The sequence below is a fragment of the Plasmodium gonderi genome (genome assembly GCF_002157705.1).
Source record: "Plasmodium gonderi DNA, contig: Pgo-contig_106, whole genome shotgun sequence".
NCBI lineage: Eukaryota > Apicomplexa > Aconoidasida > Haemosporida > Plasmodiidae > Plasmodium > Plasmodium gonderi.
The window spans coordinates 48060-62619 of record NW_021629033.1 but is presented as its reverse complement, the minus strand read 5'-3'; the positions used below and the strand labels follow the sequence as shown (position 1 = coordinate 62619).

General features: G+C 21.1%; 1 protein-coding gene across 1 annotated transcript; it reads left to right on the top strand.

The window, feature by feature from the left end:
• Nucleotides 1-1433: 1433 nt before the first annotated feature.
• On the top strand, nucleotides 1434-2701 carry PGO_001085 (variable surface protein; the record flags this gene model as incomplete). Its single annotated transcript, XM_028690888.1, has 3 exons — nucleotides 1434-1532; nucleotides 1795-2427; nucleotides 2546-2701. The coding sequence occupies 3 exons, from the start codon at nucleotides 1434-1436 to the stop codon at nucleotides 2699-2701; spliced, it is 888 nt and encodes a 295-aa protein (XP_028546689.1).
• Between the last annotated feature and the right edge of the window lie 11859 nt (nucleotides 2702-14560).

The window sequence follows — 14560 nt, the reverse complement described above, 5'->3', positions numbered from 1 at the left end:
ATAGAAAATTTAGATGCGTCAATTCCTGCTGGTAAATCACCAGATTCCGAATAAATTACAGATGCTGTTCCTGAACGAGAACACATTTTAGTGTAATTAATGAGAGTGTAAAAACTATTATCAATACATATTTATAGTATAATTTTTAATGATGCAATTGGGAAAAATTTATCCTCAAGTAGTCAACGGATTAGTATTAAGGACAATAAGTCTCTGATATCTGCTAATAGATCTATTCTAATTACACATACTCCAGGTCATACACCCTTTGATCCATAAACTAATACTCTTAATTCTACTACTGTATCTGATACAATTAGATATGTCCGTAGAAGAGGCTCGTATATAAAAAAAAATATATATCAAGATAATTCAGAATACCTCCGAGGTAAAGCATATAATATTGATATAAAACAACGTAGTATGGGAAATTATGAAAAAAAATATAACATTGCTTACAACAGCAATAAAAAAAAATTGTTAATTATCAGATGATAGTGTAAAAACTTAACCTTAAACCCTGACCCTAAAGCATAAACATTAAACGCTAAAACATAAACCATGAAACCTTAATATTGAACACTATAAAAATTAATTTAATTTCCTTTCTATATAATTCGCATTATTCACAGATTAATTATATAGTTAAATGATTTGATAATTCCACAAATTAAAAAAAAAAAAAGAAGAATTATTAAAAGCAATATTAAGTAATTTTATCAATAAAAATTAAAAATAAAATAAATATTTTATGTTGTAAATTTATTGTTTTTTTTATATTTTGTAATTATATTATTATCAATTATACTGCTAAACATAATATATGGTATAAAATTAGAATTACATAATTTGAAATTCGGTAATATATATAATATAATAAACATAATTTTTTTTTACAATTATATCTATATCATAGTGTTTTTATGTAAATTTATTGTAATAGGGATTTTCTATAAAATAAAAATTTTCTTTGTATACATATATTTATATCATTGATTTATATTATAACTTAATGTAATACATAATTCCTACATATGATTAAATAATGTCTTATCTATATAGATATAATATATATATATTATTCTAATTCATATCTATAGCATCTATAGTTATATATATATGTATAATTGCCATACTGATACCTAAAACAAAAGCTTATTTCTTATAATATACTCTATTAATTCGATTTATCGAATATACATCACTAAGAAATAAAGTAAAGAAAATGATAATTTTATACATATACAAGTTAATAGAATAAATTCGCACTAAAAATATATAAATATATATATATTTTTTATCTATAATCATTATAAAATTATGTAAATTTTATACAAATGAATTCAAGAATATTACTGATTAGCAAAAAATATCCAATTTTTTTTCAAATTAATTAAATATTTCTTTATTAACCATATAAAATAAATAAATGAATGTATTATATACTAATACTTAATTCTTCTATATTTCAAGTTCTATATAAATTAATTGTTAGGAGAATTTTTGATGATTTCTGTGTAAATAATACAATTGTAAAAACAAGAAGTAGAATAGATATTCAAAATATACAATTTTATTTTTAAAAGTCCATATTAATGATTTAATGTAATTTATTATTTTGTTTAATTTATCTTCATTTATCTATAATATTATCTGATATGGCTGAATCAATTGTACCTTCTTATTGTTATAATATAATTATTATTGAAATATTTGTACATTTCGTTTTCCTTTATACTATAAAGCTTTGTTACATGCATTAATTTTCTACAAATTTAATTTATTTTTTTCTAGTATGGATTTGTAAAATATTTTGATCAATGTAAAAAAATTATGGATGATAAAGTGAACCATATTGATGCCTCATTCACTTCCCAGTGTAGTATTATTAATGAAGCAGATTTTAGCGGATATTTACAAAATCCTAAGAAATTGTGCACACAAGCTATGCCATATTTGTTTGAAATATATTATTACAATAATATTCCTTTAAACGGCGCGGGTTGTTTATATCTTTATTACTGGCTATACAATAAAAATTTTAAACAAAAAACAAATAGTAGCGTAGTCAAAACATTTTATGAAAAATTGATCGATATATATAATACTAATTATGCGAAAAATGGTACACAGGAAATTTATAAGAAAGATATAAATGATGATGATATTGAAAAACTTTCAGTTATATATAATGTTTTTTCATTTCTTAATAATATGAATGATAAAAATCAAAATCAAAGCGCCAAAGATTTTTGCTATGCTGTAGAAACCATTAAAAATAAATATAATTTAATAATACAAGAAAAAGGAAGTGAAACTAGTAAACAACAAATAGTAGAATATTGCCAATCTAATATTAAACTATCTATTCTAATTACAATCCTTGTATTATTAGTACCATCTCTTCTTATATTTATTGTATATAAGGTTAAAAAAAAATATCAAATATATGTATTCATAATAAAAAATAATTTAACAAATCAATTGATATCTAAAGAATAATATTTTCAATTCATTATAAATATATATTTTTTTTATGAGTTAGTTCACCCCCTATGGCTCGTACATTCTGCGTGCTATAAAATGGAAAAAAAGAGTGCTCAATAATAGAGATAATAAATGGAATATAATGCAATCATCTGAAATTTTCAATGATATGCCAAGAAATATGCAATATAAAATGTCATACAATTCTGATTAGTTGTAGCAAAGGAATATAATACTACAACAACTGATTTCATATATGGTACATAAAAAAGGATTTAAACAAATACATATTATACTCCTCTTAATAAATTCATATATAGAATAATACACAAAAATATTATAATAAGTTTAAGTATTAATTTAACGATTCAATATAATAATGATTCTATTGCAGGAAAACAGTAACATTACAAATATTCTTAGATACAACTTAATGTAGAATTAAATACAAGCGTAAATTACATTCATTTCTTAATTTAATATTATACAAATTGAAAAAAATGATTTTTTAAAAGAAAAAAACAATATCTATTGAATATTATATTTTTACATTGTGTTATAATGATCGCTATAAATAATAATAGTGCTTGAAGAAACTATAAAAAATAATTTTTATATATGTTATGCTATTTTATTATATATCTTGCATAAATGTAAACGTAAAGTTATCAATTATAAATACTCATAATTAATATAATTTTATAATATTTTTCACATTACATATGTAATATTTTCTTACAAATTAGGCTGTATGTCATATAGTTTATAATATTTTTATGTATTATTTTATTAGATAAATGTTTTATTAGTACATTGAAATACTTGAATTCCAACATATTATTATTTTATGTTATTTTATTTATTTCATATTATATTCCGAAAATTTTTTTTGTTCTCTGTTTTTTATATTCAATTAATACTTAAAATTTTCACAATTTATATAATGCTAAATAAGTTAATATTGTAATAGTATTTTAAAAAAAAACTCTTAATAATCATTTACTTCATATATATAAAATTATATTCTTCAGGATCACATATATTATAAAACATTTAAATATTTTTATTTTTTTAATTTTATGTATAGCAATAGTAAATAAATTTTTGTTTTTTCATAAGAATAAATAAAAATGGTACCATTATATTTTTCCTATTTAATATTTAAATCTTATTTATTAACTTTTTAACACAACCTTACATTGTTCCAATAATATTTATGATAGAACTTCGGTAATTTTGTTGTATATTAATTATAAAGTTGTAAATATTATTTTGAACAACTGATAAATATAGATTAACCATGAAATGTGTACATATTTAAAATTTTGAAACCAACATTGTTCATTTATGAATTCATAAGTCACCTATAATAAATGATTCTAATAATCTATATAACACTAAAAAAATATATAATAATAATAACATGATAACACACTTTTTCTATAATCTATAATTAAAAAGGCATGTGGTACAGTAAAGTAATATAATATTTCAATTTTATATATTGACTAGAAATGCCTGAAAAGATATATATACATAATCGAACAAATATTAAAAAAATTCTAGTGGTATTATATAATTCTGAATGATATATTCGATAGAATAAAATTAAAAAATGGAATGAGAGAAACAATAATATAGCTTTTGTTCGATAATTTTCGTAACATAATCTAAAATGGCATTAATTAGGTTATGGTAAGATTAAAAAACAATTAAACAAGAACCATAATACTATTTGTTTCTGATTTTTAAGTATTTTGAAAAAAATGCTGTTTCCTTTAATAAATCAAAAATTTAGAGGTGCAAAATAATTTTCTTGATATACCCATGGATTGTCTTATTTCATTTATTAATGATAATTTTAAAATAATTCCTATTACATGTATTTTCTTATACATTTTTTGCTTTCTATATATTTTTCTACCATATATGTCTTCTGAACCGAAATTTTTATTACTATATTTCAATTCCTTTTAAATTATGTTTTAATGTTTCTATTGTGTTAAAATTTTATTAAAAATATTTTATATATAATGTTTTTATATTTATAATGTTTTTCACACTAATGCTTATTTATATTTTATACCTACCGAGGTATTAGTAGGTTAAAAGATATTTCAATCATATTTATGGATTATTTTTTAATCGTAGTTTATTTTAATTAAGATATTTACATTGAAACACAATTAAATTTTCACTTGAATTCATTTCATATTTTCTTATAACAAGGTGTTCTATATTTTTTTAGAAACAAGAATATATCGAAAATAATTTACTGTAGAAAATAAGACAAATACTGGCTGGATTATAAAAAACAATTATTTTTATGTTTATATTTATTAACTAAAATATGTTAGTTTTAAATTATGCTACAAAAAAATTATTATTGTGCCGCATATATAGAACGAAAATAAGACTTGTATGTAGCAAATTGATTCATCTGAAAACAAATGAATTCTATTGTAAATGCAAGTAATAAAAAAAAGTTTTTTTTATTTTAAAATATTATTAATGAATTCCATTCAATGCATATAACTTAGAATAATGTAATAAAATATACTATAATGCAAAGTAGAATTATGTTTACGTTGATGTAATATGCATTAACATGTTTAATTTTTATAATTATAAATTTAAAATATATTACGTTAGAATTTCCATTATAATACGGTCAAAGGAAATTAATTAATAATAAATTATTGGTATAAAGTTACTAGTTAATATTATATTTAATAGTTTAACCAAACATATTTCATCTATTTTTTAAAATTTCTATTGATTTTCATGTTTAACATTCAAAACAGCTATATGCAAATTGCATGGGCATTTTTCTTGCATCCTAAGGTTCTAATAGAATCATCTGTAACTTTTCATTCATTTTTTTTTTCTTTTTTCTTAGTAGAAAGCATCCATAGGGGAGTGAACTGAAAAAAAATAAAATGTTTATAAAAATATAATTCGGTTGCAACATACAATGTGAAAATGTATAAACAACTTTCAATAGAAATATGTTATAGTTTACCCTTATAAGAATAACCAATAACAGAATAATTGATTTGAGTACTAAAAGTATTAAGATATATATTTTATATGCAATTATTTTATCTTCCACTTTGGGTCCGTGTTCAATATCATGTTCAGTGTCATCTGTATTATCTATGGCCTTAGTTATTCATATATACTCTTAATTGCTTGATGTACTTATTCCAGTAGGTTCACAACTATCAGGTGTTCCTGAATTTCTATTAAACGCTACAGAATATGTATTAGATTATATTTACAACGTATATAAATTTACTTATTTTTATGTATTATCATGATCAGATAATATCATTGTAAAGGAATTAATTGTATCAAATATATAGATAGGAATAATAATCACATTTAAAAGTTTTCTAACTTTCCATCAATAGCCCTGAATTGGAATAGAATATAGGTTCCCGGAATTTTTGATCATTACATAAATGCCCTTCATATAAGTGAGCTGCAATATTAATTACAGGGACAATTGTACATTAATTATTTTAGCATTATTTCGTTTTTTACTGTCAGCAGTTTTACCATAATCATGTATATCATTTTCAGTTTTACTATTATTAGCATCATTCCTAGTATTTCCATGAGAAATGTTCTCATCACATGAAGCGTTACTAGTAGAACATTCAACATCAGGAGTTGCAAAAATATATTCTGTATCAATAGGAGTTCAATCACTGGAAATTACGCCAGAGGATTTATTACCTATGTTTATAGCATTAGAACCTACATGAGCATCAGATACGCTACTAGTGTCTCCGTGATCAGTTACTACTATATTAGTATTTCTTCTACACATAGTTCTTCAAGCAAAAACTTCACCATGTAGACCATCCAAAATGGAATGTTTTTTAAGAAGACATGCATCACCTTGTTTTTTTGTATTAACATCATGATGACCAATATTTTGCATATGATTGAAATTACAATTTGTACCTTCATCATCGTGTTCTCTTTTTGAAGATGATTTGTTTCTAAGTCATTTATTTAAGGTTTAATAATTGAAATATATTCACCTTGAAGGTTAACTTTTTCAGGTGAAGAAGCTGATTTCCAATTAAATTCATTTTCAGAAGCCTCAATTGTGAATGATAGATTTTGTGTCGATGTATTTTCGTGCTTAATTTTGTTATACAGTTTATTATCTGTTGATGCATATGAATTATCTCTAGTATCAGAAGAACCAGCTTTAACATGTTGATCCTGAGCAGTTAAACTTTGTCCAGATGATATTTCATCATGTAATTGCTTTTCACTTCTTTCCTTGACATTTATATTTTCTGGAATTATATCTTTAGAGGATTCCATATGCAATAATAATTGTGATTGCATATCGTCTGTACGTTCGGTTTTCTTTTTACATTCTTTATAGCATTAACCTCTTTCGAATAATAATTTATCAATATTTTCATCATAAAGGACTGCATCAGTACTAAATTTTGATGCAATAGCACATTTTTAACTCAAATTTTCTATTTCTTTACTATGTATATTATAAAAAAAATTATTTGTACAACCATCTAAATTATTTTTTACTATTTTTATGAATTTATTTAATTGATAGCAATTATGACACAGTTATGCGCGTGTATTATGATCAAAATTAGGAATTTTGTTTTCAAATTCAACAGAATATTTTACATATTTGCCAGTACATTCCTCATCCTTAGAAGCCATACTATCACGCTCAAGACTAATAGTTACGCGACACATTCTCTATATATTAATTTTAATTACTGTATTTTTTCCATTTTTTTGTTTAAATAAATAACTTGGGAGAATACCTTATACACAGAACTAATCATATTTGTAAAATGAAACTTAGCAATTTTGTATGATAACATTGAACTATTATATATATATAATAACAAATAATAACAACTCATGAATATTATAAATAAATGTGTATTGTCATCTAATTATGGTGTATAAAAAGTAAAAATGTTAACCTTTGCAATTACAATACTTGTACATATAATTATTTTTTAACGATAGCTTTAAATCAGTTACATTTGCAAATATAAGTTTAAGGAATTTATAACATATTAATTCATAACATTAATGTATTCGTCGATATATTCAAATAGGTTTACAAATAAAAGTGACGATCAAATATAAATAAATTTAAAATGTTTATATAAAAAACCCATGAGCAAGTGAAAAGTGAATCCTGAAATATTCCATTAAAGTGATACTTCCTATAGAGATAATAATTGTTCTGGAAATTGTTACTTATATAAAAATATATACATTATGAATTCTTGTTTTATTTTAACAGTAATACAATATATATAATTAATGTTACCTACACATGTAATTCTATCTGCATTTCTCCATTCTGTTATAATTGATTCCTCATAAACAATGCTATTAGTAAAAGAAAGTGATTATACGTTTTGATGTAAAATAAAATTCTTAGTACATTAGTACAGTTATTATTATGCTGATTTAAACTGGAACCTATAAGATTGCTTATGATAACAAGCATGTAATGTATCATTTGTAAGTTAATTTGTTATATTATTTTAAAAATGAGTTCACTTAAAGTGATTATATAACTCTTAATTCAAATTATAATCAATGTAGCTGGAATACTGACTATATATATTTTTTGTTACTTCTATTTTTTAAAAATAATAGATGCATTTAAATATATGTAAAAATATATTACAACAATACACATATAAACACACATTTAAAACCAATAAAAAATATTACAGTGTTTTTCATAATATAAACATGATTTTTTAATGTCTGCTCTTGTATGTTGTACTATAGTAGCCCATTCAACTTAACGCTATTGTGTCGTCTTTTTATTAACTTGTAAGAAGTAATAATACAGCATGATTTTAATTATGTGGAATATTTACAAGTAACCCCACATTGTATGGTTAAAAAATGCTTTAAAATGTACTATTGAGTATTTATATTTGTAAAAGCAGATATTATTTCAATACATAAATTCTGCTATCCTCTCTTGGGCTGCATGCTTAACGACGTTATTATATTTACCGTGTGCTTCTATATTCTGTATTATGTGACCTTTATATATAATAACTATTACAAAATAAAGTTATTATTTTACATACAATGTAATAAGAGCGTTGAGAAATAGTAGTCATATCTGTAATATTTAGCACTGTTTCCAATTCAGTTGAGTATAATATATTACTCATAACTTGCTATGTCATTTTTCAAATACATTCACTACATATTTAAAGCGGTAAATTCAGTGCTTTTATAATTGTTACGTGTGTCCTTTAATTTAATGTGTTCTGTTCACCTCCTTAATGAAAAAATCGAATTCATTAATTTTATGAATTTCTGCTGAAGCATGTTTCATGTTACAATTAACAAAAATATGTATTTGTTTATTTGTAGATGATATTGTTTTTTTTATACACCATTTTTTAATGCTTACGCTTTCCATTTAACTTAAAGTGAAGAAATTATTATTTTAAATGTATTATATATTTTAAATAAATTATTTTATTATAAGCATCTTCGTTTATTTCCCTACATTATGCGACGTAATGATGTTTCATTTTTTTTGTAATGCAATTAAAAGATTAAAGGACTTATATATAATTCTTTTCATATAATGCGCATTACAAAAAACAATATTATAAACTATGTTATAATTTCGCAAAAATACTAATTATTGTAATTCATTTTTCATGGAAATCTGGTATATAATTTTTTTCGTAACAAGAATTGATCATCCCAAATAACCCTAATGCGTTATACGAAAAATATGTTGTAAAAATGCCTTCTTTATACAATATATGAATACACATTCATTTTGCAAAAATTATGATGAATTTGTATTTGTCATTTCAGTCTTATATTAGTATTACCACAAAAGGATATTTTAATAATGCATGATAAAAATGAATCACGTTTTGTCGCAGTAAAATCGTTATACAAAGATAAATTAATAAAGAATAACATATATGTTATAAAATAGTTGCATAACATATTGCACATACACAGTGAGGAAGCTTTTTTATTTTTACATGAACAATACAAAAATATTTTTTACATTGTGCACATAAAAAAAAAAATTGACAAGTGATAACAGCTTAGCTTATTTCTATAAACTTATTTAATGAAAAAAGCACTCCATTTAATGTAAGCTATCATTATGACCATAATTTATTTAGAAAAAGTTTCTTGAATTTTATGTTAACTCAAACGCTTATGATGTTAACACAGTTAAAAATCTCTATCATTCTAATGATTATCATTTAATAACTGAAATAATTATGCATTATCAATTTATGCGTCAAATTAATAATATATCTGTAATAACTTTTTATTTATTTAAATAAAATATATTTAGCGCTTTCATAATTATTAAAGAAAAAAAAAATGTGTATTTGAAAAAATCAAGTTTTTCGATTCGTTCATATAAATCGGGCAAATTAAATTCCATTTTATATGCGGAATATATATAAAACTTTGTATTATTGTGGTTTCTACCTACACTTATTTTTCAAAAAATAAAGCTCTTTTACATTCTTTTTTTAGACTTTTCAAACAAGCAAAATATTATTTTTTTCTTCAAATGATTAATCACAAACGTTTATTTTATGTGTATAAAGAAATAATAAACCATAAAAGATTATTTTTGACATTTAAAAATTAATGTTTTAAGAAAATATTTTTTTTCTGGTGTGAGTAATTTCTGGTATATTTAAACTCCAAGCTTTATTTTGAAATATAGGGTTATGGCATAACAAGCACATCTATTTTACAACATTTTATATATACTATATATTTTTCATACATAAAACAAAATTAAATTATCGAATAATATATTTATAAATTTATGTCTCTTCCATAACTTATTGATATTATAAATTTTTAATTTGTATATTATTAAAAATGTAAATATAATAAATAATGGTCATGCAGAAATCGTGAAAGAACTATAATAATGTAACAAATATATATACCGTTTTAGTGAAGAATAAAGATATATTTTATAATATTTAAGTGCACTTCTTATAATTACAATATAATTTTTTTTTATAAATGATATCGGAAAAGAAATATATTATTAACATCATAATGAAAGAAATTTTATTAATTAAAAAAAAGTTTATACTTATAAGAATTTTTTTATTTTTTGTAATTACTTCATGTGGATGCATAATATGTGAATAGATCATACGATATTATAAATTATTAGTGAATATACGAAAATCTTTATTTGATGTAGATTTTATATACTAGTGTAGGATGTCATTTTTATATAAGATGAATTTGGTTTACTTATATTTTTAATATATAAATAGATATTTGTGATTATGTTATACATAATTTTAAAAAGAGAGAGATACGTTATTTTTTAAACTCTCGAGTACTAATTCAATACTGTTTTTTATTCATGATAAATAGAATGAAAAATATTCAAATATATCTGCACATATAAAATATGAAGATTTTAATAAAGTTACAATTATTAAATTTAATACAAAAAACTGTAATAATTTAAAAAAAATTGAAAAGGACAGCAAAAATTTTTGTAAAAGAACGGCAATATCTTTATATTTGTTATCTGTTAAAAAGGAAATAAGCAAAAAATGACATTTTATATAACACACAATGCTTCTTTGAACAAGTAAAGGAAAACAGCATAATGCAAAACAACTAAAAATTAGATGTTTTAGTAATAAATTTTTTTTGATTTAATAGAATTGTTAAATATTAAAAATTTACATTTTTTGCCTTGCGAACCTTATGAATGATGTAAGTGGATTGAATTTAAAAATGAGAAAGATGAACATAATAATTTTGAGTACTATGAATACATGAAAGAAATGATCGTTATTAAACGGTTATGAAATTTATTTAAATTGTACTACTAATATTAAAACTATTTTAAATATGTATTATTGTGCACATAGAGCTTGTTATTATAAAAATAATGAAACCTATTGAAAACCTCATTTTAGCCTTGTAAAGCGAATGATGAAATTGTTTTGTTGGGAACATTAATATTATCATTTGATAGATTAAATATGGACGAAAAAAAAAAGTTAAAGTAATGTAAATCGTAGAACATAAGTATCCATTCTTCATAAAAAAATATGCATTTCATCTAAGTTATATGTAGGGACTCAATATTCATCTATTATCCGAATTAATGTTCTTTCCATTGTTACAACAGAAACACTTTATGAAGCTTTAAATACATGTTATTTTTATTAAGTTACATATACATTGAGAGATATTATATTATTATTCCTTTACTCTCCTGTAAATACAAATTATAATTTAACAAATAAGTATATTTTTCTTAGTATTAATAATATATATATGTGATCTTTATTTTCATTAAAAAAATATATTCCTCCATATCATATATTAGTCTAATTTTTATTGAAGACTTTACAAAAAATGGGAATAAAAAGGAAAAAATTAAATAAAAATCTAAAAGGAATATTTGAAGATACATTACCTTCATATGATTCAGGATACGAATTCATAGAGTACCACACAATATAGTAATATTAGCTACATTTTTTGTAGAAAAGGTTATCCATAATTATAAAATGTAGACTGCGCTATATATTGAATTAATGTAAGCATAAATACTAGTACAGTTATTTGAACAGTCAGTTAAATGAAACAAAATTCGGAATACAATAAAATATAGATTTTGATAAATTAACTTATATACATTATAATAATATATTTAATATATATGTGTTTATCCTTATTATCACAGAAATTGTAGTAATGTGTGATCATTACACGTATTAATTATCATTTATTTATATTTATAATTAAAGCAGTTTTTACATTACCCCCATTGTGTCATGTGTAACATTTTCTTTATATATTTTTATTTAATTAATAAAAAACCATTATGCATTATTCTACACAATATATCTATAAAGACACTAATTTATTCCTTATGCATATATATTTTTGTTTTTTTACTATGAATAATAATTTTATTTATTTATAGATATAAACATATTATAATTATTTGAAAGTATAAAAGAATTATATTTGTTTGATATAAAAATTATTGGTGGTGTTTCTTAAATTATTTAAATATTTATGTATTTGTAATATTTTTTATAATAACCTAAACAATTTATATTGTGCATGCATTAGAAGTGATATATTATTCATATAATTTAATAAATATTATAACATGATATAATACATTATATTATCAAATATATGGATATTTATATATTATCTGACACATATTTTCTATGATATATAAATAATATATACATTACTATATTTTATATTAGCAATTATTGCATAATTATAGGGTTGACAAACAATTATAATTGGTATAAGGTTTCTAAATGATAAAGAAATATATTTCTTAAAGTAAAACTTAATATAATTTAAAAAAAATTATAAATAACTCAATAAAATAATTATACAATCAAGTTAAAACATTATGTGAATATCATTATACTTTTAATAGATAAAGCTATTAAATAATATAATAACTTTAGAAGAGTTTGTAAATAATACACATTATATAACTCTGTTTTTTATATTAATCATAAATCTGAATTTATGTTATATAATCTATATATAAAGATAACTATAATTTTGGATATAAATATGATATTAGTAATTTAATTATAAAAGCATATGCATTTTAAATTATAACATTATTATGCATTACAATAGAACCATAGTTGAACTATTATATTATACAACATTATTTCATATTATGTATATGATTATAGAAAAAGGAGTTTATAATATGATAAATCCCGTTATCATATATTATTTACATAATGTATATTATAATAAAAGAATTGCTAAAGGAAGTCTCCTTAGCAACAGCGCTCATACACAAAGCTTCAACATTACAATATTTATGCATAAAAATTTGGAATCATATTTAATATAAGTAAATCACTTATTATTTATACTTTTTTAACATATAAATAAATACTGTTATGGAAATATTATAACATTATATTAATGCATAATAGATAAAATAATCAAGAATATGTTAATGTAGGAGTACAATATTTATTTTCGGAGTAAATGTGTTTTTTAGGAAAAACATAATTTTGTAATAATCTTATATTTCAGTAAAATATAATTTATATATATATTATATCTTCATATAATTGTATATTCTTAAGAATGATCAATGTATTTAGGGAATCATTATTTTAATATTGATGAATAGTTTTAACTATATCATTTATCATGTACATATAATCTTAAATATTTTGTTTTCTATATTAAATTTAAAAAAGATGAGTTTCCATAATTTTTTTTTCAAATTAATATACATAAACCCCATACTATACATGTGTGATTTTACATTTAAATGTTTACATATATATATAAAAATATAAAAAAAGAATAATTCAAATATTTAGAATAAAAAAATAAAAATGAATAAAGATAATCATGAAGGAAATATATGAAATATCATAATTACTCTAGGGTTAATATCATTTACACTCATTAAATAAGTATAAATCAGATAACAAAATTGTATGAAAAAAAATTAAATAAAATTATTATGAGATACTATTAATACATAAAAATAAGAAATATACATATTTATGAATTCAGTAGAAATTTTTTTTTTATTTGTTAATGAAAAAAAAAAAAAACTAATAAAACAAGAACATACTTATCTTAGTTTTTTATTCTTATCTATTTTTTTATATTGAAATTAGGTATTTTAGTATCAGTTTTTATTTATTCTAGAAATGTATAAATATAAAAGGATTAAATTAATGCATAACAAAAAATAATCCCTTTCCATATATTTTTTTTCTGTATATTGCCCTGTTAACAAGAATATGTATATATTATTTATCTATAAAATTTATTACTCTTATATTTTTTCATTATAAAAATTATTACAGTTTAATCCTAGTTTTAACGTATTTTCCTAATTTTTACTTTGTAGTATTATTATGCTTTAAATTAATAAAATTGAGATTAATGTATTCTTATTATAATATTGTAGACAAATATTACAACTAAACGCAGAAATGGTTTCTTTATATTTCTAGATTAGGAA